At 54.0% G+C, this 24,908-nt stretch overlaps 1 protein-coding gene across 3 annotated transcripts in view; it reads right to left on the reverse strand.

The window, feature by feature from the left end:
- Positions 1-3,526: 3,526 nt before the first annotated feature.
- The window catches only part of RPS6KA1 (ribosomal protein S6 kinase A1), a 36,669-nt gene continuing 15,287 nt past the window's right edge, over positions 3,527-24,908 (reverse strand). For all 3 annotated transcript variants that reach the window (XM_059070280.2, XM_067014250.1, XM_059070273.2), the window contains 18 exons: positions 23,517-23,597; positions 23,256-23,335; positions 21,779-21,885; positions 21,015-21,052; positions 20,525-20,667; positions 20,077-20,147; positions 19,674-19,762; positions 18,649-18,713; positions 18,291-18,393; positions 16,711-16,841; positions 15,244-15,369; positions 14,931-15,020; positions 14,388-14,546; positions 6,571-6,732; positions 6,251-6,327; positions 5,849-5,966; positions 4,803-4,940; positions 3,527-4,464 (listed from right to left, as the gene is read on the reverse strand). In XM_059070280.2, the coding sequence (XP_058926263.1) occupies positions 4,342-4,464; positions 4,803-4,940; positions 5,849-5,966; positions 6,251-6,327; positions 6,571-6,732; positions 14,388-14,546; positions 14,931-15,020; positions 15,244-15,369; positions 16,711-16,841; positions 18,291-18,393; positions 18,649-18,713; positions 19,674-19,762; positions 20,077-20,147; positions 20,525-20,667; positions 21,015-21,052; positions 21,779-21,885; positions 23,256-23,335; positions 23,517-23,597 (1,901 nt within the window). In that variant the 3' untranslated portion in view covers positions 3,527-4,341. The remainder of the gene's footprint in view (positions 4,465-4,802; positions 4,941-5,848; positions 5,967-6,250; positions 6,328-6,570; positions 6,733-14,387; positions 14,547-14,930; positions 15,021-15,243; positions 15,370-16,710; positions 16,842-18,290; positions 18,394-18,648; positions 18,714-19,673; positions 19,763-20,076; positions 20,148-20,524; positions 20,668-21,014; positions 21,053-21,778; positions 21,886-23,255; positions 23,336-23,516; positions 23,598-24,908) is intronic.

The following is a 24,908-nucleotide window of genomic DNA, read 5'->3' on the forward strand; positions in this document are numbered from 1 at the left end:
GTGGGTTTTGACCAAAGAGTCAGCACTCAGGGAAGTTCCTGGCTGAGGTGTTGGTGGCTTGGAACTGTGTTTCTGGAGTCCACTGAGTTCCTGGGGGGCCGTCCTGACCTTATGAAAGTTAGAACAAGCTTAACTGTACAAGCCACACTTTTTACCTTCCAAAACATGTTCAGACTCACTTGCTCATTTGATCTTCAGGTGATGCTGTGAGATGAGCACAGATTATGATCCTCATTTAGCAAGTGAGGAAACTGAGGCTCAGAGAAGGAAAGTAATATTTGAGTTTGGGGGTTTAGCTGCTGAGAAAGCAGTTGTGGACTTCCACTCTACCCATCACCATTTCCTGGTTCTTGAATCTTCTCTCTGTTGCCTGGGGCAAGACACTGCTTGGTGTCTCAGAGCATCAGCTTCCTTTCCTCCTCCCTAGATGCCTTTCCAGGCTCCTGCAACTCTGTGGGTGAAGTTTCTATACTTCCTCCAGCACTACCAAGTCCACTGTTCCTGCATTCTCTCTTGCTCACCCATTCAACAAACACTAGCTGAGGACCAATATATTGTGTGCCAGGCCTGGTACTAGGTGCTTGGGATACAGAAATGAACAAAACACAGTCCATACCTTCGAGTTCACAGACTGGGTAGGGAGAAAACACATCATCAGTTAATTCCAAAGCTGTGTGATACACAAAGAGATGGAGTGAGAGCATCTGGGGATCCCAAAGGAGGACTGCCAAATCCTATCTGGGATGTCCCTGTTGGCTTCCTGGAGGTGTCATTTGAATTTTCCTAAAGGATGAGTAGAAGTTAGCCAGGCAGAATCCAGTGAAGGCAGGAACATGTTCAGGTCTTGGGGATAAGTTATGAGAGCTGATGCTGGGGCTCAACAGGCACCAGATCACACAGGACACTGACTGTCAGGCTAAGCTGTCTGGGCTCTCTCTGTGGGCAGAGAGGAGCCACTCCAGGACAGATGCTGGGTCAGATTTGTGATTATAATGGAGTATGCTGGGGACACAAAAGACTGAAGGGGGAACTTCCCGGCGTGGCACAGTGGTTAAGAATCCACCTGCCAATGCAGGGGACACGGGTTCAATCCCTGGTCCAGGAAGATCCCACATGCCGCGGAGCAACTAAGCCCATGCACCACAACTACTGAGCCTGAACTCTAGAGCCCGTGAGCCACAACTACTGAGCCTGCACACACAACTACTGAAGCCTGAGCACCTAGAGACTGTGCTCTGCAACAAGAGAAGCCACCGCAATGAGAAGCCCGCGCACCGCAACAAAGGGTAGCCCCTGCTCACCGCAACTAGAGAAAGCCCGCGCGCAGCAACGAAGACCCAACGTAGCCAATACTAAATAATTTTTTTTTAAAAAGAAAAGACTGAAGGGAATTAGTAGCCTGTGGCAAAGAACAAAAAATGTGGTAAACAGGGAGAATGGAGAGGATGGGATGGATCCCCAAAATATTTAGGGAACGATATTGATGGGACCAGGAGGAAGACTGGATGGAGGAAGTGGGGGAAGGGGTCAGGGGTGATGCTCAGGATTCCAGCTGCAATGATGGGGTCCAGGGTGGACAACCTAGGGTGGTGGGTGGGACAGGAAATGTTGGTTTCACTGCACAGAGAAGTGGAACACACTCAGGTCAGGGACTCAGTACTATGTGTGTCAGTGGTGTTCACCAGAGCTCCAGTGCAGCCTCCTTCCCTGCTCCTGTGGGGAGGCTGCTAGCTCAGAACCTGCAAGCCAAGGCCAGCTCAGAAGCTGAGCTGCTAGTGTCACAATCTCCTTCCATCATAACAGGATTTACCTCTCGTGCCCTTACTTTCTTATCTATAAAGTGAGGAGGTTGAGAAATAACAGAAGCAAAAGACCCTGGTTCATAAAGCTTTGAATCTTGCCAGACTGGCAGGCCCCCACTCACTGACTGTTATCTCACAGTTTCTTTGGCTGGTTCTCCCTCTTCCAGGTCACCTCTAAATGCTAGTATGTGCTAGGGCTCAATCAGTCTCCTTCTCTGCTCTCAGTCCCTACAGTAGCACTTCTCGAACTTTAACGTGCACACAAATCACATGCAGATCTCATTAAAATGTAGGTTCTGACTGAGCAGGTGTGGGGATGGGCCTGAGATTCTGCACTTCTAACAAGCTCCCAGGTGATGCTGATGCTGCCGGGCCATGGACCACACTGTGAAAGTCCAGCTTCCTGGCTCTACAAACTTTCCCCAAACTAATGACTCCCAAGTTTATACTTCCAATCCAGACTTCTCTCCAGAACTCCGACTTCTAATTACAACTCTTGGTTGACACCTCCATTTGGATATTTTAAGGCATCTCCCAGAGTTCTCAAACCTGCTCCTCCCCAACTTCTCCTTCAGTACTCAACTGCTCAAGTCAAAAACCTACAAGATACCTGTGCGTCTCCTTTTTCTCTTAGCCTCTACATCCAAACTGACAGCAAGCAAGTGGGGTCTACTTTACCTCCAAAGCATACCCGGACCCTGTCTACTCCCTCCCCATCTCCACTCCCACCGCCCTAGTCCAGGCGACCTCCTCTCTTGTGGGAGCTACTGCAGAAGCCACCGACCTGGCCGCCCTGTTTCTTGCCTGCCCTCTCCCCACATCATTTCTCTACACATTAGTTAGAGTGGTCTTTTTAAAATATAAATCAAATCATGTCACTCTTCTGCTTAATTAAATTCTTTTAGGAGCTAGCATCTCATCTGGAATTAAATCCTAACTCTTTACTCTGGCCTACAAAGCCCAGCATGCCTGGCCCCTGCCCTCCTTCCGAATCTCACCTCAGGCAAACCCCTGGCCCTGACACCACAGCCTTGTCAGCTTCTCTCCAGTCCCTGAGCATGGCCAGCCTGTTTCCTCCTTGGAGCGATTGTCCTGACTCTGCCCTCTGCTTCCTGGTCCTGGCTGGGCCCTTCTCATCATTCAGATCTCAGCTTGTGGGTCACCTCCCCTGAGAGGCCTTCCCTGATCACCCCATCTCTCACCCCAATTTAACTCTGCATGTCTCATCAGTAGCTGACCTTTGTTTACGTGTCTATTTCCCCACTGGAAGTAAGACCCAGGAAAACAATGACCTTGTTTTCTGCTTGGTTCACCAGTATCTGGAACAGGGCCAGCATAGGTACTCAGAAAAAAATTATTGTGTTAGGAAATGTCATTCCCCCTCTGAGCCTCAGTTTCCCCATCTATTAAACAGGGATAATAATATAATAGCATCTTCCTCACAGGGTTCTTAAGATTAAATGAGAAAGACATGTAAGGCCCAGGCACGGTGCCTGGCACTTGGTCACTAGTGGCTAGTAATCCCATTACTATGGTCAATACCATATTGGAATCCCTGACAGGAATGTGTGGGCAGAGCCAGCAGGACTCCCACATGCTCCCCAACTGAGCTCCAAGCAGCTGGGCTAATTGGCCCTGGCCCACTGCTTGTCACTACCAAAGTCCTCAACACCCCATCGCAGAGGGAGGCCAAATCCAGGGATGACAAGTGGAGACAAGCGAGCTTCAACTCAACTGTAAGTTTATTAGAAAGGCCGTGGACATGTGAACCCTGAGTTACCAGCTGAGGAAGAAATGGAAAAAGGCCCTGCCCCTCTTGGCCTGCCCCACAGGCCTCCTGTGAACTCTGTCCTGTGGCAGACTCCAGCAGAAGTCAGCCAAAAAGTGCTTTCCAGATGCTCCTTCAGGGGCTGCCCAACCTGACTGCAGAGGCCCCAGTGGTACGGCCAATGTGGATGCTGGTGCCGGGAGCTGGGAGCCACAGGTCCTCTCCTCTAGCAGAAAGTGGTTCCAGAACCCCCAACAGAACAGAACAGAAAAGGAGCCGATGGGGATAGAGCAAGTTCTGCTAAACAGCCAAGGGCTCTGGAAGGTGACGCTGGACTGCGTTGGAGGTGGGTGCAGATTGCTACAGATGGTCAATTGTAGGGGTCCCCCCCAGGGGGACCCTAAAGCTGCTCTAAGGAGTCTCAGCTACAGACAGCCCTAGCGTGACTCAGTGCCCCTCCTGGGACTGCACTGGTTATTTCTGTTCCCAGAAAGGCAAATGGATCTTGTAAAAATCCATGGTGGTTGGTGTCATTTTTTCCTTAAAAAAAGACAAGAGTTTGTACAGTGAATCGATTTCAACCAGCAGAGCCTGAGCCGAGAAGAGTGCGTCCTGGGGGAGGAGAAGGCACTTCTCACGCCCTCCCCGGGGTGATCTGGGCCCCCTCGGGGCTCCGCTCCCTCCGGCCCTGTGACTCAGGCCCGCTCCCTCTGGGAAGTACGCTGCCTCCGTCGAGCTAGCGCTGCCCTGCGGCCCGGATGCTCTGGCCCCTCACAGGGTGGTGGATGGCAGCTTCCTCACCCGCCGCTGGGCCAGGATAGACGACTCGATGGGCTTCAGCTGAGGGGTGGGCTTGGAGCTGCTGAGCGCAGAGTACGTAGCTGCCATGGCTCCCTGGAGGAGGAGGTGGGAGTCAGTTCCCGAGGGTGGGAGGCGCATGTGCTCCAGGGCCAGGCCAGCCCTTCCCAGTGTTCCACAGCCCCCACAGGCCCCTGTTAATCCCGCCTTGGTGGTTCTTCATGGTCATCAGTCCTGCCTCATCCATCAGACTGGAGGCTTCAGAGCTCAGGGGCTGGGCCCCCTAGAGGACCAGGGGGGCCATGAGTGTACTGTAGACACCCCTGCATGTCAGACTGGGGCTCCCTGGGAAGAGACACACGTGGCATCTCCTGGCTCTGCCGCCCCAAGTCCCTGCCCATGGAACCTTGGCCTGGCAGCCTGGGTGGCTGTACCTTCACAGTCTGCAGGTCCTGGTGGGATAGCTGGCTCTGGGGGAGCTTGTCTTTCTGGGTGATCCACGGGTGCTGCAGGACCTGCTTAGCTGTGAGGCGCTGGTGCGGGTCCACATGCAGCATCTTGGATACCAGGTCCTGGGGGAACAGCAGGAAGGGGCTGGCGGGAAGGGCTAGCAGGGGCGCACACAGCTGTGTCTGTAAGGCAGCCATGTCCTGCCATCTCCCGCCTGGACCCTTGCAGTGGCCCCTTCGATCCACTCTCCACGCCACTCCACGGCCTCCCCGAGCACATGCCCTTCTTCAGGACTTCTTCGTGGAAGGCCGTTTCCTTTCTCTTTCACCTTCTAGAAGCCATGCAGGAAGGTGGGAAGAACCTAAGGCTGGGGTTGGGCAGGTTCAAAACCTGACTCCCCTGCTCATCAACTGCACCTCCTGGGCAAGTTACTTTAACTCTGTGGGCTTCAGTTTTGCCTCTGAGAAACGGGATAACAAAAATACCTGACTCGTAAGGTTAATGCAAGGCGGTACTGTTCGTTAAGGGCTCAACCTCTGTCTGACACAGAGGTTCCCAAGACTGGAACCCATTGCTAACAGTGAAAGCTCAAACGTCCTCTCCTCTGAGAAGGCCTCTCTGCCCGGTGGCCCGGGGCTCTGCTCGTGTCTCCACTGCCTGTACCCCTGACCAGGAGGACCTGCCTCTCCGCACGTGGCATCTCTGTTCCTTGCGCGCAAGCCTGTCTCTCACCTCACGCTAAGTTTCCCCAAGGCAGGGGCTGTGACGATACAGCCCTCTGTTCCCCTACAGGGCCCAGAACACAGGAAGGGCCAGTAAATGATCACCAAGCTGTTTCCAAACAAGGTGTGGGGGGCAGTCTGCCTGGGACTCTTCCACTTGGAGAAATATGGCAACAGAAGATTTGTGGGACATTCCACTTGGAGAAATGAGGCTGCAGGTCACCTGTTCATGAAATGCTGAAAAGCCCTGGGATGGGACCCTGCCCCCCAGCTCCTCAATGAGCAGGGTCCAGGCCTCACAGACTCACCTTGGCTGTATCTGAAACCGTGTCCCAGTTTCCCCCGCTGAGGGTGAACTTCCCACTGCCGATCCGGGTCAGGATTTCCTCTGGTGTGTCACTGGGTCCATTGGCAAATGGAGTGTATCTGGGGGAAAGTCCACCCAGTCTGGGTATAATAGCCTCTGGCCTCCATCCTGGGGCCAGGGGCGGGGAGGGGTGGGGGACGGTGTCTCCCCCTTCAGCCGGGGTGTTCCCAAGGGTGGCACTTCCTCCTCAAGGTGGAGCTCCCAAAGGCAGGACCATGTCCCTGTCTTCAGGCCTTCCTGAGGCCGGGCTGAGTCTCTCCCATCAGACAAGCACCACTCCAGCTACACTAGGGCTGGAGGAAGGAGCGGGGGGCCGAGGGGGGCAGGCCAGTGGGGCACTCACCCCGCCAGCATGGTGTACAGCAGAATGCCCAGGCTCCAGATGTCACAGCCCTCGTCATAGCCCTGGCGCTTCAGCACCTGGCAGGAAGGAAGGCAGGGGAGGGTGGTCAGTGTGAGGGGCAGTGGCGGGTGGCCCCATATGCCTGCCTGCTGCTCCCCAAAGGCTAGGACAAGGGTCCCAGGCCTGGGCTGATCCTCCCTTGGTACCTGGGCCAAGGCCACAGAGATGGGTTCTGGACAGCGTGGGGCCTCTGGAAGGGACACAAGGCTCCTCGTGCCAGGTGCCCTCACTCTGGCCGCTGAGGAGGCCAGGCCACTCACCTCAGGTGCCACGAAGTTGGCGGTGTAGCAAGGTGTCATGAGGAGCCCGTTCTCAGCCCGCAGCTGCTTGGCAAAGCCAAAGTCGCAGATGCGCAGGCACTCAGGGTTCCCAGACTCGTCCACATACAGGATGTTGCTGGGCTTGAGGTCCCGGTGCACAACCTGGGGGCAGAGGGCCCGGGTCAGTTCTCCATGTGGGCAGGCTGCCGGTGGCCCAGGTCAACTGCCAGGGATGGGAGAGTTAGAAGATGGGCCCAGAAGGACCCAGACTCTGAGAGGGGAAGGGGCTACAAGGGGGCCTTAGTGCTGCTGGTATTGCCGACTTGAAACTTCTAGGTCAATGTCTGTGAGGCAGCTCTAATTTCACTGTCCACACGGAACTCCTCAAATCTGCCATCACACAATCTTACCTAATGGCCACTCCATTCTTCCCGTTGCTTGGGTTGAAATCTTAAGAGTCATTCTCAATGCCTCTTTTTTTCTCGTATTCCTCAATCGATCCATTAGCAAACTCTGCTGGCTCTACCATTAAAATACATCCAGTGCCCAAGCACTTCTCAGCGCCTCCTGGCAGCACGCTGATCTCAGCCACCATCGTCCCTCCCCTGGGTTATGGCAACAACCTCCTAACTGGTCTTCCTGCTTCTGACCTCACCCCCTATAGCCTGTTCTAAACAGAGCAGCCATGGGCTTCCCTGGTGGAGCAGTGGTTGAGAGTCCGCCTGCCGATGCAGGGGACAGGGGTTCGTGCCCCGGTCCGGGAAGATCCCACATGCCGCGGAGTGGCTGGGCCCGTGAGCCATGGCCGCTGAGCCTGCGCGTCCGGAGCCTGTGCTCCACAACGGGAGAGGCCACAACAGTGAGAGGCCCGCGTACCACAAAACAAACAAACAAACAAAACAGAGCAGCCAGAGTGATCCTATTAAATGTAAGTCATATCATGTCCTCTCCAAGGGTTGCACTCTCAAGAGGAAAAGTCTTTACGATGGACTGATGGCCCCACCTCATCTCTCCCCTGCCCCCTACCCACATTGTTTGCGCTCTCTGGTCCTCTAGCACTCTCCTCCTTGCTCAGTTGGCTTTGGCCACACCAGCCTCTTTGCTCTTCCTTCAACATGCCAAGCACACTCCTGCCTCAGGGCCTTTGCACTTGCTGTTCCCCCTTTCTGGAATACTCTTCCCTTAAGCGTCTGCCTGGCTCATTCTCATTTCTTTCAGGTTTCAGCTCAAATGTCACCTTATCAGTGAGGCCTTCCCTTGACCATTCCATATAAAACAGCAATCACGGACCAGTACTCCTTAGTCTCCTCACCCTGCTTTATCTTTATCCACAGCATTTACCACCACTGGATATTTACTTAATTGTCTTCTGAACCCACCCACTGGAATGTAAGCTCCACGGGGCGTTTTGCTCACTGCTGCATCCCAGCATTTAGAATAGTTCCCAGCACAAAGTAGGTATTCAATAAATAACTGCTGAATGAATGGATGAATGACACTTAACTAGTGAGGCCTTAAGCAAATGACTTTCCTCTGGCCCCATTTGCTCATCTGTAACCTGAGAGGGCTGAACCACTCCACTTACTTTTCATCCACCCCCTCTCCCTTGGCATGGTTCTATTCAGTCATTCCTCTAACTATCACCTAATTATCGACAACTCTCAGGTCTCTGATGCTAACCCAGAGCTTTCCTGAGTCCAGGCTCATATAGCTGCTTACCAGACGGCAACCACTGAATGTCCCATAGACCCTCAAACCCAACACATCCCAGACTAAACTCATTCTCACCCTCCTTCTCCTCCTCCCATGAGCTCATGGTACCTCCCTGAGCACCGTCAAAGACCTTCAATGGCTCCCTACTACTTGCAAGATAAAGCCTGAAGTCCCCATCCTGGTGTGGAAGGCTCAGCTGTCCGTTCCACCCTTTGTCCACCACATCCCTCAAGCGCCCTGAGCTCAGGCCAGTGGGGGTTCCTTCAGTCATAAATAGCCGTATCTCTCTGTGGAACGCTGGCTCACCCCCAGCACCCAGCACAGGGACTCGCACAGAGCAAGTGCTACATGAACGCTGTGCAGTGAATGAATGAATCACATCTCTGAAACACACAGAGACCTTGCAGGTTAGATCAGCTGAGTCTCGCAGGTTAGTTGGCTTTATGAGATGGTCCTTGCATATTCCCCGCAGAGCCACGCCAACAGGCTCAAAGGGCAGCTGCTGCTCACTCCAGCTGGCAGTCATCATACAGCAGCTTGGGCCCAGGTTTCAAAAGCAGCCAAATTACCAAACCAAACCAAATCCCAAACAAGAAAACACCCGCACTGTGGAGGCCAAATGCAGCCACTGAGTCAACAGGCTGTGGCTCTGGCAGAGCTGTGATTTCAGTCAGGAGGCAGATGGGCCAGAGTGTGAATCCTGGCTTTACCAGCAGTAGCTGTGTGATCTTGATGTATCACTTAACCTCTTTAGTACTTGGTTTTCTCACCTGTAAAATGGGGCTGATAAGAATGCTCGGCCCCCAGGGTTACAGGAAGCAGCATATGAGTTATGTACCGGAAATATTTAGCACAGGGCTTGGAAACTGGCAGCTGCTGTCATAGTAACGCCAGCACTCCCTGGGGCTGAGCCCCACCATCGTGATGGACATTAAGATACAGTGAGGGGGCTTCCCTGGTGGCGCAGTGGTTGAGAATCTGCCTGCTAATGCAGGGGACACGGGTTCGAGCCCTGGTCTGGGAAGATCCCACGTGCCGCGGAGCAACTAGGCCCCTGAGCCACAACTACCGAGCCTGCGCATCTGGAGCCTGTGCTCCGCAACAAGAGAGGCCGCGATAGTGAGAGGCCCGCGCACTGCGATGAAGAGTGATCCCCACTTGCCACAGCTAGAGAAAGCCCTCGCACAGAAACGAAGACCCAACACAGCAAAAATAAATAAATAAAATTAATAAACTCCTACCCCCAACATCTTTAAAAAAAAAAAAAACGATACAGTGAGTGCTTGTTAAGAAGCCCTTAAAAATTAGAAGACAAGAAGGGTAGGAAAATGAAGGGACAGATGCTGTCCAAAGCAGCATCCGATCACACACAAGTTAGGGGCACAGACTCTGGGGCCAGTTTAGCGATAAGGCTTTTACTTAAGCTCCCAGAGCCTCAGCTCCCTCACTTATAAAATGGGCAGAAGAATACTAATACCTTCTTCATAGGTTCGTTGGAACAGTTAAATGAGTTGATGTGCAAAGTGCTTAGAGTCTGTCTGGCCTGTGGAAAGCGCTATGCAGAGCAGCAGCACCTCTATCGTCACCAGCACCATCGGAGGGTGTGCATTAGGGCACCTGTGACCAGCCACACACACACAAAAGGGTGAAGTTCTTCTACATAAATCATCTGGCTAAACAGAGAAGTCAAAGTGTGAAGCCCTGCTGAGTTCTCAGACAAGCTGTCCCCGGCATGCTGGGGCCCTTACAGAAACATATGAGGGAAGCAAGAGACCTGAAAGGGCCCACCTATTAAACAAAGAACTCTTGCAAAATAGATGAAAAAGGCAGACAAACCAATTTCTTCAAACGGACAAAAGACTTGAACAGACATTGCATAAAAGAGGCTGTCCAAATGGCAATAAACCCACGAAGAGACGCTCAACTTCATCAGTCGTCAGGAAAATGCAAATTAAAACCACTATGAGATACCATTCCTCATCTCCTAGAATGGCTGTGATTAAAAAGATGGAAGGGTTTCCCTGGTGGCGCAGTGGTTGAGAGTCTGCCTGCCGATGCAGGGGACACGGGTTCGTGCCCTGGTCCGGGAAGATCCCACATGCCACAGAGCGGCTGGGCCCGTGAGCCATGGCCGCTGAGCCTGCGCGTCCGGAGCCTGTGCTCCGCAACGGGAGAGGCCACAACAGTGAGAGGCCCGCGTACCGCAAACAAAAAAAAAAAAAAAAAAAAAAAGATGGAAAATACCAAGTGTTGGAGGGTACCAGAACTCTCACACGCTTCTGGGAGGAGTGTAAGTAGATAAAACAACTTTGAAAAACTGGCAACATCTACTAAAGATGAATATACACGGCACTATGACCCAGCAATTCCACCGTTAGGTTTACACCCAGCGTTAAAATGGGCAAGTGTTCATGACAGACAAGTGTAAGAATGTCACAGCAGCATTATTTGTCACAGTCAAAAAACTGGTAACAACTCCATGTCCATTAACAGTAGTAAGGACAGGGCTTCCCTGGTGGCGCAGTGGTTGAGAGTCCGCCTGCCGATGCAGGGGACACAGGTTCGTGCCCCGGTCCGGGAGGATCCCACATGCCGCGGAGCAGCTGGGCCCGTGAGCCATGGCCACTGAGCCTGCGCCTCCGGAGCCTGTGCTCCGCAACGCGAGAGGCCACAACAGTGAGAGGCCCGCGTACTGAAAAAAAAATTTTTTTTAATTAAAAAAAAAAACACAGTAGAAAGGACAGTTAAATTGTGGTCTATTCATACAGTAGAAACCACACAGCAACGAGAAGGAGTGAACTGCAGTCACACAACATCGCAGATGAATCTCAGAGAGTGCTGAGTCGCAGAAGTGAGATATGAAATAGTACGTTTATATAAAATTAGAAGTCCACTTAGAATGGTTATCCTTGGGGAGGGTGCAGGGACTAGAAGGGGCTCGAGGGGGTCGGGGGAACTAGAAATCCTTCAGTTCTTGATCTGGGCGCTCGGTTACATGGGTGTATTCACTTTTTGAAGATTTATTGAATCATACATGATGATTTGTTTACGTGATATTTTAATAGGAAGATACATTAAAACAAACAGGAGGTCCCAGTGGACACTGCTCCTGGTCAGCCCCTTCCCATTCCTCGGCTGTTATGAGATTCCCAGCTTCTAGACCACAGATGCTGCCAAAGTATAATCAGCCCCGAGAATCTCCCTCCAAATACCTCCAAGAGAGCTTCCCATTTCCTCATCATCTACCCCTGGCATTTGGAAAGGGCCAGAAACTTTAGAAGCCCATAGATTCCAAAATCCCAAAGATTTTCTTTGGGCAAGAAACAATATTCTCCCATGACACCCCACCGAGCAGATGTCTGTGCTGGAGCTCACTACCCCTCATGGAGGGGCTCACTACTTTTGGAGGCAGCTCCCACTCTATAAAGCCCTTCTCTGCTCTGAGTTTAGGGGGCCCACTGGAAACGCACTGCTTCAGCTCTGTCTTCTAAACCTTCTTTGGGTTACATTAGCTAGTACTCAACGTGAGAACGAAACAGGAAAAGGAAACACATTTACTGTCTGACCTGACCTGTTTCTGTATCAGTCTGTTTGTATTAGCCATTTCAAAAAACTAAACCACTTCAAACACGACCATTAACAGTACATGTGGTAAATAAACTGAAGCTCTGGTTATGAGGTGAAGATCTTTTTCACAAAACTTTTACTGTATTTTTACAAACCCTAATGAAAGGATTGATTCAGGCCAAGGTCCTGAAAGGCTGAAACGATTGCATGAAGGGTTGGTGAGGACCTTTATGATACACCTCAGGCCCACCCACTGCCCGCCACCCATTCACGCATCCCCGGACTGTGACCACTGACACGACTGATGACTAAGGGGGCAACGAGACGTTGGCTCACGGACGCGACGCTTTGTGAAGTACACTGTACCTCCCATGGAGTGTTTATTGACTCCTTGCTCCCAAAAAGAAGTGGAAGCTAAATCTAAATAAGACTTTGGAGCACCTTGCAGTTTACAGGAAATATAGGCAATAGAGAAACAATTAAAACGATGCCACAAGGAAGCAAACAGACACATGCAGAATGTGGGCCAGGGACTTCCCTGGCGGTCCAGTAGTTAGGACTCCATGCTCTCACTGTCAAGGGCCCAGGTTCGATCCCTTGTCGGGGAACTAAGGTCCCTCATGCCACGCGGCACAGCCAAAAAAAAAAACCAAAAAAGATTTGGTGGATCTTGGGACTTCCCTTGCAGTCCAGTGGTTACGACTCCGTGCTTCCACTGCAGGGGGCGCAGGTTCAATCCCTGGTCAGGGAACTAAGATCCCCCATGCCATGTGGCTCGGCCAAAAAAATACCAAAAAAGATTTGGTGAATCTTAAAGGGAAATGATTTTCCTTGTACTATCCTCTCTTTTTTTAAAAAAAACTTTTTATTTCATATTGGCGTATAGTTGACTAACAATGTATTAGTTTCAGGTGTTCAGCAAAGTGATTCAGTTATACATATACATGTATCTATTCTTTTTCAAATTCTTTTCCCATTTAGGTTTTTACATTATATTGAGCAGAGTACCTTGCGCTATACAGTAGGTCCTTGTTGGTTATCCATTTTCAATATAGTGGTGTGTACATCCCTTGTACTATTCTTTATTTTATTTTACTTTTTTTGCGGTACACGGGCCTCTCACTGCTGTGGCCTCTCCCTTTGCGGAGCACAGGCTCCGGACGCGCAGGCTCAGCGGCCTTGGCTCACGGGCCCAGCCGCTCCACGGCATGTGGGATCTTCCCGGACCGGGGCACGAACCCGTGACCCCTGCATTGGCAGGCAGACTCGCAACCACTGCACCACCAGGGAAGCCCTGTACTATTCTTTTAACTTTTATATAGGTTTGAACTTTTTCCTCAATAAAAAGTGGGGAAAGATACTCCAGCAACAACAAAAAAGAAAGTAAGAAATTGAAAGAGGGAGAAGGAGGGAGAAGAAGAGGGAAGGAAGAAAAGAGGGAGGGAGTGGGGTAAAAATCTTGACAATTCTTGAATCTGGTTACCGGGGGGTTCATTATTCTATTCTTGTACTTTTTGTATATGTTTGGAATTTTTCATACTAAAGAGTTAATGTTAAAAAAAAGGCATAGTAATGATCTGGTCCTATTTCCCCGTAATGTTTATGTGGCCTTTTCCTGGGGCCTGCACTGGACCATGGTGCTTCCCCAGCACAGCACCTCACTTCATGCCTCATCCAACCTGTGAAGGGGCAGCCCTTACTGTCATGAGTTTGCAGATGAGGAAATGGCTCAGAGAGGTGGGAGGCTTTCCCAACCTAACATGCAGAACTGGACACAGCCAATCTCATCCCAGAGCCTGCGTCCTTAACCCCCATACTGCCTGACCAGAAGCACCCTAAAACATCATCTCGTCCAGAGAGAAACTCACGCTGACTCTGTTTTCAGCTTTGATACCCTATAAGGACCTTTTCTAGCTCCACCTTGTGCAATGATAAGGACAAGTCCTACGGTTCGGACACACACTCTTCTCTAGCACCTGCTGTGTTTCCAGCAGCATTTCCTCTTGCATCCACTTCCTCCATCCTAACAGGCGAACCCATGGCCGGATTCACCACCCTGAAGCCTGGCAGCTCCCACAGTGATCCTGCTCCTTCCTAACTTAAAGCCTCACTCCCCATCTGTAGCCATCCACCCAAATTCCTCAGTCAGACATTCTGGCTCCATTCTTCCTGGACTGTGTGACCTTGGGCAAGTGAGCTCACATCTCTGAGCTTCAGCCTTCTTACCTGTAAAGTGAGGCCAATAACAGCACCTACCTAACAGGGTTGTTGTGAAAATCAATTGAGATAACGTAAGGAAAGAACTCAACATGATGCCTGCCTAGGTCCTGAATAAATGTTCCTTTTCACAGTTTGGCCTCATCTCTCCCTCCCTCCCTTCCTTATGTCCATCCACTTGCCCCCTCACCCATCCCAAGTCTCCCCTCTGTCTGGTTGGTTGAAGACTGCCTGGGCCAGTCACGGTCCATACACTCTGTTTACGATATGACCCTTGGCCGCCCCCCACGCCCGCTTGGTGCCCCCTACCCAAGACTTACCCCCTGGGAGTGCAGATACTCCACGGTCTTGCTGATGGTGTGCAGGACGAAGCTGGCCTCACGCTCCGAGAAGAACTTCTGCCGTAGGATCTTATCCAGCAGCTCCCCTCCCCGCATCAGCTCTGTCACCAGGTACACGTGTTTGCCATCATCGTACACCTGCCAGAGACCTCACCATCAGGCCCCTCCCCTTGATGCCAGGCCTGGGCCCCTTGGCCACCAGCTCACCAGGACAGGAAGGAAGGAATGACATGAGGCTTGGGCGTGTGTTCTGCTCTGTGTTTCAGTCACCCTGGCAGGGCCTTCACCTATCTGGGCCCCTGGACAGGATGCTGGCTCTGTCCTGATGGGCAGGAAAGCTCTCCGAGACTGCCTGGGTCTGAAGTGGAGGGCACTTGGGTGCAGCCAGATCAGAGGCACTAAGGGGCCTCCCCATCCGTAAGCAGAGGAGGAGGATCAGAAGTCAAAGGAATGGGAGCCCCGAGACCGGTCCTAGAGTCGAGGGCCCCCGTCGCCAGCCCACTCTCAAGGACCCCCGCTTACATCTTTCAGAGTGATGATGTTGGGGTGCTGCCCGTACCGCAGAAGAATCTCAATCTCTTCCGAGGGATCTCGCTTGCTCTTGTCGATGACCTGAGGAGAGGGGTGCATGTGGTGGTGTCCGAGGGACCGACTCCAGACTCCCTTGCCGCCACAGAGCCCACGCTGCAGGGCGTGGAGTCTCAGCCGCACACCTTTCACCCATCCACAGAGCCTCGGGCACCAACCCTCCCCCCACCAATGGGCCAGGGCTACATAGCCCCCCCACCTCCACCCCACCGAGCGGCCTCGGCCGAGACAAGGTCGAAAGGCCTACCTTGACAGCATACTCCATGGTGGTGGCCTTGTGGACACAGCGCTTGCACTCGGAGTAGGAGCCCACACCGATCGTCTCTTTTACCACATAGCCGTCGCTAAAAACCAGGTTCTTTCCGTGTAGTTGCTGCAGGAAACCAACAGGTGGGACTGACCCCTAGCTCTAGGATGCAGGGGTCATCCCCCCAGAACCCAAGGCCTTGGCACTGGGGAGATGGCACCGGGCAAGAGGCTGGAGGTCCGGGGTAGAATGTTGGCTGTGTGACCTCGGGCAAGAATCTGCCCCTCTCTGGGCCTGTTTTCTACACGATATGGTGGGATACTCACTCTCTCCAGGGTGCCTGGATGCAGTCTGTGATTAGTGGGTGCCAGAGGGGGCAGGCAATAGGCCACAACACACATGGAGTGGTTTGAAGCTCCCAGAAGCCCAGGCAGGACTGAGAGGGATGCAGGAGTCCTGAGCCAGGTCCCAGCTCTGCCACTTAACGTGGCCTTCAGTGAGTTGCCTCCCCTTTCTGGGTGACACAGCCCACCTCAAGGGGTGTCTCGAGGCTCTGAGACATTAACAGTATCAGATGCTGCTATGGTGCCGAGAGTGTGGCAGGCGCTAGTCCGAGCACTTTTCACCAGGTGACCCACAGCCCGTGGACGGCCCTGGTTCATGTCTGTTGTTCTCACATCCAGTCTGGTTTAACGTTTGTCTGTGACCAAGATATCCCAGGTGGGTAATAAATCACATAGTCACCTTAACTTTATACACATGAACTCACATAATCCTCAAAACAACCCTTGGAGAAAGGTTTTTATCATCACCCCCATTTACAGATGAGGAAACCGAGGCACTGGGAAGGTGAATGTCCCCTCCACAGTCCCTGACCTTGGAAGCTCTGACCCAGCAGGGAGCTCCAAAGTCTACATTCTTTTTTATTTTGTTTGTTTGTTGTTGTTGTTGCTGTCGTTTTGTGGCCGCATGGCGCAGCATGCAGGATTCTAGTTCCCCGACCAGGGATTGAACCCACAAACCCCTGCAGCGGAAGCATGGAGTCTCAACCTCTGGACCACCAGGGAAGTTCCCGAAGTCCACCTTCTTGCCTCTCGACTCTAAATTTCCTACAGAGCCGGGAAAGTGTGCAAATGGGGGACAAGCGGAAGGAGACCCGAGTGCCACGCCAGCCACCCCTGTCAGGACCAGCCACTCCCCAGCAGCACCACCCCGGGCGCTCCATGGCATTGACCCAGGCCCTACAATGTCCTGGCTCTGTGTCAGGAACCTCATAACCGTGTTGTTATCCCTGTTTTACAAATGGGGAAACTGAGGCTCAAGGAGGCCGGAGGCCCAATGGGCTCCGCAGTGGCATCAGGGTTTGAACCCAAACCTATCCAAGTCCAGAGCCTGTGTTCTCAGCCGTTCTGCCTTGTGGCTTCTAGGTAGAAAAGGACAACTGAGCAGCAGCCTCCTGCCCCTCACCTGTACCACCGAGTGCAGGGGCGCCTGTGTGGCCCGAGGCTTGCCGTCATCCTCCATCAGGCCAGTGGCCACGAAGCTGAAGCCACGGAACAGCTGATGGGCACCAGCACTCGGGGGGATGCCTGGGGAGTCTGCAGGGGCAGGAGAGGGATGTGAGCCAGGGGAGGTACCCTTGACCCGAGGCAGCCCAGCAAAGTGGACCGCAGGGGCTCCCAGGCCTGCCTCGGCATCTGGCCGTTGTGGCAGCCTGGGCAGGGCCCCCCATCCCCGGCCTTAGTTAGCCCATCTGTCCATGTGTGCTTACACCGGCCCAGCCCTGACACACAGGGAACAGAAAGACCCTCACCTCCACCACCCGCCCAGGCCAAGGCACTTTATCCCTTCCTGGAGGCCTCCCTGCCTCTGGTCTGCCCCTTCAGGTCCATCTTCTGTGCAGCAGCCAGAGGGATAGTCCCAACCACAAGTCTACCCCCTGCCTGTACCCTTCAAATGCTCCCCTCTGCCCTCAGGAGAGCCCAGCTCCTCAGCCTGGCAATGATGTGCTCGTGAGCTTAGCCTCCTCTCTCCCCACTCCACAGCTCAGCCAGGCCAAGCTTCCAGATCCTTAAGGAAGACTCCGAGCCCCTGCACATGCTGTTCCTGCTAGCTACAACCCGCTCCCTGTCCACCCTGTGTGAGGTTCAGCTCACACAGTCCTCTGAGAAACCTGGCCTCGTGCTGTTCCCCCAGCCCCTCGCCCCATTACGCTGCACTTGTCGTGCTGCCCAGAGCTGTCCTCGTGTCTCTCCCCCCACTACAGCCTGAGCCATATGAAGGCAGGGCCTGGGTCTGTCTTCTTCACCATCAATGCTCCCGTGGCTGGCACACAGTAGGGACTCGGTACGTATTTGTCAGATCAACGAATAAAGATTGGGACAGACTGCTTAGGGAAGTGCTAAGCTCCCTGACATCAGAGATGTGCAAGCCACGGTGAGAAAAGCACCCCCTCTGCTAAACCTGCCCCTTCAGGAGACCTTCCAGAACGAACGCTCTTCCCCAATATCTGGCCAAAATGTTAGGATTTACCAAGTTCCCTCCCAGAAGCCCCCTACTTGGCTTCTAGCAGTAACCCCAGAGACTGAGTGGGTCTATGGCTGAGCCCATGTTTCAGATGAGTCACTGAAGCCCAGTGGTCAGAGTAGCCAAAGCCGATTCCCACACTTGCCCCTGACCTGTGGGCACTGTCACCTCTGCTACCAGACTGTCTCCACCTCACGTGTTTGCCGGGTCAGATACTTTAGCCCTGACGTGAGTGTGAGCCTGATGTGTCTGGTCTTCCCAGTGGGCTGAAGATGCCCGGGGCAGGGGTCCCGACTTCTCTCTTGTGGCCTTCACCCCCACCCCCTCACCCAGGCACAAAGAGGCCCATAGAGTCCCGGAGCGGACCCGAGAGGGAGACAAGGAGTCAGAGACCCATCCACCTGTCTGCCCACACACCTGGGCCTGCCGCAGCCCTGACCACCCCCCCTGTGCCCCAAGAGGCCCCTGACTCCCTGCTTCCCTCCTGTACCAGTCCAAGACAAACCGGACAAAGGGCGCACCCTTGGGCGTGCGGGATGTGAACTCAGTGTCAAAGTAGAAGGTGTCATCGGGTTGTGCCACAGCCGGCTTGAAGGGTGGCTTGATCTCGCGCCGGTACAGCTTCTGCAAGGCGGGGCGGGCACAGTGGTCACCTCGGCACCTCCACGGCCTGCCAGCGGCCCCGTGCAGGAGTCAATGGCCTGGACGGAGCACAGGCTATGCAGACAGGGCATGACCGCTTGCCCTTGGGAGGCCAGCCCATGCCTCCAAGGCCATGGTGTCACCTCTGCTTCTTATGGGAGGCCCTAGGCAGTAGGAGCCCCCTCCGACCACAGCTGAATCCCTGACTGGGGCTCTGGGGTGGACAGACACACTCACATTCCAGTCAATGGTGGAGTAGAAGACATGCCGCTTGATTTCCTCTGCCCCATCAGGGCCGGAGCCTGAAAAAGCCCAGATGAGAGGTCTGCCCTGGGATGCTCCAACCCGCAGACACCCCACCCCGTCCTCTGAGCAGCCTCGCCTCACTGTGGTCTGGGACCAGTGGCTGGGCTCACGCTGCCCCCAATCCATCCAGCCATCACCCTGAAGCCTACTGCCCACTCAGCATTTTCCACTGTCTGGAGTCCCTCTATGAACAAGCTCCAAGGTACTGACAGGAGAAGGAAAGTCCAGAGAAGAGAGGCCAGGCAACTTGCCCAAGGCCAAAGTCAGGACAGGCCGAACCTGTTCCGAGATCTGCAGGGGGCCCCCACCTCCCTCCCAACTCAGGCCTCATCTCGGCTGCTCTTATCCCATTGCCCTTGTCAGCCACCAGACAGGCTCTCACTCCATTCAAGCCCAGGGACCTGGACGGGACCTTACAAAGCTGGTCATGATCCAGGTGAACCCAGGAGCCAAGGAGCCAACACATACTGAGCAGCTACTACAGGCACATTCGCGTGACTTCATTTAATCAACAGAGCTTGAGATCATTGTCCTCCATGGAGACGAGGAGCTAGGGCTCTGGGGGGAGAAGTCAACTGCCTTGGGTCACTTCGCTCACAAACGGTACTCACTCGATCAACAAATATTTGTGGAGGGACCACTGTGTACCGAGCAGTGGGGTCCTGTCACGGGGTTGGGACTGGGACCTGAGCCTCTGATGCCTGAGCGCGTGCTCCTTCCGTGCGGGGCCTCTGTCCTCATCCCCACGGGGAGTAGAGATGACTCAGTTCCTGCCTTCCCCCTACACACAGGTCACCCCACTGCCCCAAACGCCACACATGGAGCCAGAAAGCAGGGTGGCCGGAGGCATTGTCTCCCCACACAAAGGACAACGGCCCCTTTCAGCCCCAGATGTGGCCCCGTGGCCTAGGCCGCAGCTGTACCCCGCTCCCCTCCCCTGAGCTGGGGCTGCTTACCGAGCCGGTTGGCAGGATTCCGCTTGAATAGGGAGCGCAGGAGGCTCTGGGCTTCCGTGCTCAGAAACTGGGGCATGCCTAGCTTTGCCCTGAAACAGCCCCCGGGCCTCATCAGGGCTGAGCCCGGCCCCAGAGGCCCCGTCTCACCTCCCACCTCCGTCCACGTCTAGTTTCCAGCTCAGTCCAGACAAGCTATCCTCAAACTCCCCGCCCAAAGACTCAGGGATTCCCCTTCCACAGGCCCCTATGGATGGAAAGAGAGCCCTAGAAAGCACAATGCTCAACCCAGAGGAGGGTCTCATTAATGGGGAATCTGAGGCAGGTGCAGGGTGTTACTCTGGCCCCCAAACTGGGGCCAGGCGTGGAGGAGACCCTGAAGTGTCAGAGAGGGGCTGGAGCTTACTTCAGAATCAGTGTCATGGTCTCCTTCCGGTCCTTCCCCTGGAAGGGCAGGGAGCCCGTCAGCATCTCAAACTGCAGAGGACAAGGGTCTGGTCAGGCTCTGGTCCCATCTCCCATGCCCCCCACTTCCTCCCACCCTGGCCACTCAGCTCCATGCCTAGGAGGTCCATCTGGATCAAGATCTGTGTCTGTCCCTCCCCGTTCTGTCAATCAGACCACGAGGAACAGTACTAGGGGTCCAAAGCTGGGGAGAGGCCCAGCACAGGGCTGGGGACTGAGCCTGGAATCCTTCCAAGGAAGGAAACTGCAGCTGGGTGGAGGGTGAGGCCAGCTTAGCTGTGAGAGGACAAGAGGAGAGCCTTAGAGACCATCAGCCACCCCCTTACACAGATGGGGAAACGGAGGCCCAGGGCCTGGGTTGGATGCTTTACCCCTGCCTGGGCACTCACCATCAGCACCCCATAGGACCACCAGTCTGCACTGTGGGTGTGGCCCTGGCGGTTGACGACCTCGGGGGCCATGTACTCCACCGTCCCACAGAAGGAATAGGCCTTCTTCTCGTGGTCAATGGCCTCCTTGCTCAAGCCGAAGTCTGTGGCAAGGAGGGCAGGAAGACACATCTGCAGGACCCCCTGCCTTCCTCGCTGCCACTCCATGCACACCTGTCCCTCCTGCCCAGAGGCCTGAGGGCATCACCCCCATCACACTCAGGAGGAAGTTGAGGCCCAGGGAGGTTAGGTGACCTGCCCAAGGTTACACAGTGGGGAGCTGGGATTCAAACCCAGGCCCTTCCAGGTCTGGGGCCTGGGCTTTTGAGCGCTTCCAAGCACCTGGCACAGCCTCTCAGAAAAAGCGGATCCCCTGGCACTCAGCCCAGGCCCATCAAGAGAACATCCTGCCCTCCCGTGAAACCGGAGGGGTCAGGTGCCCTCCACTCACCAGTGAGTTTGATGTGGCCTTCCTCATCCAGAAGGATGCTGCAATGGAGAGATGGGAGTCAGGGCCCCCCAGCTGTGGGCCCTCGGTGGGTTCAGGGGACACCATGGGGCCTGTGGGGGTCGGGTCCAGCCCAGAGAAGGTGATCCACCCAGGGCCGCTCATCTGATGAATGGGCAGGTGGAGTGGGTGTTGGTGGTGCCCTGTAGGTGTGCTGCCTACCTTCTTGCTAATTCTTGAAACAACTGTGTGAGGTAGGTACTTTCATGGCCCCATTTTAACAATGGGGAAGCTAAGGCTCAGGGAGGTTAAATAACTCCCCCGGTCATAGAGCTAGCAGGTGGTAGAGACAAGACTTGAATTCGGGTCTGCCTGACTCTAAAGCCACATCTCATTCCACCTCAGCACCTGCCCATGGCTCCCAAGTTACCACTTGAGGATATTCCGATGTTAAGCAAAATTCTAGAAAGGGCCATATCAAGGAATGACCTTCAATGGTGGCATCTCAGATGTCACACTGGATTAGCAAAAAAAGTAGGCAACACCCAGGCACAGAGGTACCTGGCCCTTGGTAATGGCAGTACTAGAGACCAGGCAGCCCCTCGGGTGAGCCTGCTGCCTCCACCACTCTGCTCCACCCACCCGTTCATGGGGCAGCCCATCAGGCTGGCTCCGTCCCCCAGCAGGATGGCTCTGTCCTAGAAGAGGCCCCAGGGCCTGCCTCTGCACACCCTAGGGAGGCCGGGCGTGGCTGGGCCTTCACTCACTTCTCAGGCTTCAGGTCTCTGTAAATGATGCCCAGGCTGTGCAGGTGGTCCAGGCCCAAAGCCAGCTCGGCCAGGTAAAATTTCACATCCTCCTCCGTGAACATAACCTGCAACAGGCGGGAGAGAGCTTCAGCTGGGATCGCTTCCTCCTCAGGAACTGGGTCACTGGGCAGTCAGCAGCTTCCCAGTCCTCCTTAGAGGTTCCAGTGCCATACACCCTTCTCTGTATGAAGGGGTCTGAAGAATAAAATGACGAGCATCCAAGTCACTCATGGTAGCACTGAAATGCAAACAGGGAAAGGCTGGAAACAACCCAAGGGTCGAGCTGTAGGCTAGAATAAACTCTCTCCCCCACATAATGGAGCGCTACGCAGCCATAAACTAGAACAAGGATTCCTCCATGTTCTGATATGGATCCATCTCCAAGATACACTGTTGTGCAAAAAGCAAGATACAGAACAGTATATACAGAACAGTACTTTGTATGTAAGAAAGTAGGGGTCAGGATTCAGAACACACAATGAATTGGTTTGTATTTCCAAAGAAACGTGAGAAGCTTAGATAAAAACCAATAAAATGTTTATCTGTGGGGGGGGTGGTAGAGGGGGCTGGAGTGGGAGGAAAACTCAACGAATATTTTTCTTTTCAATCATGTATTATCTATTTGAACGTTAAAATAACATCTTAAAAAGTCTGGTTCTCTTCTGAAGTTTAAGTTGTATTAATGGTCCCATTTTTATATTTGGCTCAAATTCTTTTTTTAAAAAAATTTATTTATTTATTTATTTATTTTTGGCTGCATTGGGTCTTCATTGCTGCGCGCGGGCTTTCTCTAGATGTGGCGAGTCAGGGTTACTCTTCGTTGCAGTGCATGGGCTTACTGCGGCGGCTTCTCTTGTTGCAGAGCACGGGCTCTAGGCGCACGGGCTTCAATAGTTGTGGCAATGTGGGCTCAGTAGTTGTGGCTCGCGGGCTCTAGAGCACAGGTTCAGTAGTTGTAGCGCCCAGGCTTAGATGCTCCACGGCACGTGGGATCTTCCCAGACCAGTGCTCGAACCCATGTCCCCTGCATTGGCAGGCGGATTCTTAACCACTGCGCCACCAAGGAAGTCCTCAAATTCTTTTATGTGAGTTCAAAATACTTTTGGTTAACTGGACATAATGTTAAAGCATCTCACTTTCTAGGTGGATTTGGACTTCTCTGCATCCTTCATAGCCCTGCCCAGAGAAGCCCTGAAAGAATGGAGGTGAAAGAGGTGAGAGCCACCCTTAGCTTCCTGGAATCAGGGCAGCATCAGATCCAGAGCCTGCTTCTCCTCAGACCATCTTGGGGGAAACTCTCAGAGGCTTTGCCAGGGAATGGGCTCTGTCCCAGGGTGGGTCAGGGACTGCTGGGCAGGTCTGGGGAGTCTCAGGTTGAGGTCTCACTGTCATGCCAGCTCCATCCTGGTGCCCTGGCAGTGGGGTGTCAGCTCACCTCTTTAGAGAGCCGTGTGAAGAGGTCCCCGCCACGCAGGAAGTCCAGAATAAGGTAGAGCTTGCCCTCGGTCTGGAAGGCTGGGGAGAGGGGAAAAGGCCATGGTGGAAGCAGCTGGGCCCTGGGCCCTGCCCCTCTGATCCCAGCTCCCTTAGACTGCTGGGTGGCAGACAGGGCAACATACAGGGAAGGCAACAGCCCAACAGCAAGGGCAAAGGCTGGCAGGTAGGGTAGGAGCTCAGGTAGGGTCTGCTGTCTCACCGTAGTGCAGCTTCACCACAAACGGGTGGTTTACATCAGCCAGGATGTCTCTTTCCATCTTGGTCCGAACGCGGTCACGTACTGGTCAGAGGAAGAAGGTGGTTACCAAGGGTCTGGCCACCCAACACAGCTACCCCCAGCCCTGGCTAAGAAGGACTCTCTTTTCTACTTGCTCCTCACGTCTCTTGGCAGTGCCCAGGGCTGGCCCTTGGTGCCCTGCCCATCTCTCTAGCCCTGTCTCTTGCCATGCCCCAAGGAGGCCATTCAATCCAGCCAGTCTAAGCATCCTGTTCCTTGTGTGCCCTTAGCCTCTGCCCCTGTGGCTCCCCCTGGGATGCCTCCATCAGCCCCCTCTCCATCTGGCATAAAAATCCCCAATTCCAGTCTAGGGCAGATTCCCTGGGCATGAAATTCAGACTCATGGGTCTCAGCAGGCATCCCACAAACACTTTTTTTTTTTTTTTTTTTTAAGGAGTAAAAGTCCTGGGACTTCCCTGGCGTTCCAGTGGTTAAGAATCCACCTGCCAATGCAGGGGACAGGGGTTCAATCCCTGGTGCGGGAAGATCCCACATGCCGCGGAACAACTAAGCCTGTGCGCCACAACTACTGAGCCTGTGCTCTAGAGCCCTCAAGCCACAACTACCGAGTCCACGCGCTGCAGCTACTGAAGCCCGTGCGCCGAGAGCCTGTGCTCCTCAACAAGAGAAGCCACTGCAATGAGAAGCCTGCGCACCACAACGAAGAGCAGCCCCCGCTCGCTGCAACTAGAGAAAGCCCGTGCACAGCAACAAAGACCCAACACGTGAAAAATAAATAAATAAAATTTTTTTTAAAAAAATGGCTACTCCCATGTGAGCCCACACCCTTTGAGGCTACAACCCACGCTCTCCCGGGCTCCCTGGTCACAGCACCAACTGCACCGCACTGCAGGGTCTGCTCAGCCTCTCCTGCCCCAGCCTGGGAGCCCTTCGCAGCATTCTTCTCCTCCCACCAGCCCTCCTGGGGAAGGACTCCCATCCCCACCAGGCTGGCCTTGGGGCACCACAGCTGCATCGCCCCACAGACAGCCCTTTGTGGCTCCATGACCCCAAGGCCAATATCTCCTATTCTCTGCCGCTCCCCACCCCAGCCGGGGCCCGCTTCAGTTGGTCAGTGGCCGCACTGGTTCCCAGGCTGGTCAAAGAGACACGACCCGGCCCAAAGCCCACTTCCAACCACCCTCACGCCCTCTGCAAGTCCAGGGATTCTAGACCTGGGCTCAGCTCCCTTCTCTGAGGCCATCCATCTCTGTGGCCTTGCCTTGACCCAGCCTCTCCTACCCACCCAGCTGCCTCCTTTCCCGGGTTCCCTCCTCTCCTCTCACGCCGTTCTCCACCCCCCAGACGTCTCCC

This window comes from Kogia breviceps, chromosome 1, assembly GCF_026419965.1.
Source record: "Kogia breviceps isolate mKogBre1 chromosome 1, mKogBre1 haplotype 1, whole genome shotgun sequence".
Lineage (NCBI taxonomy): Eukaryota > Metazoa > Chordata > Mammalia > Artiodactyla > Physeteridae > Kogia > Kogia breviceps.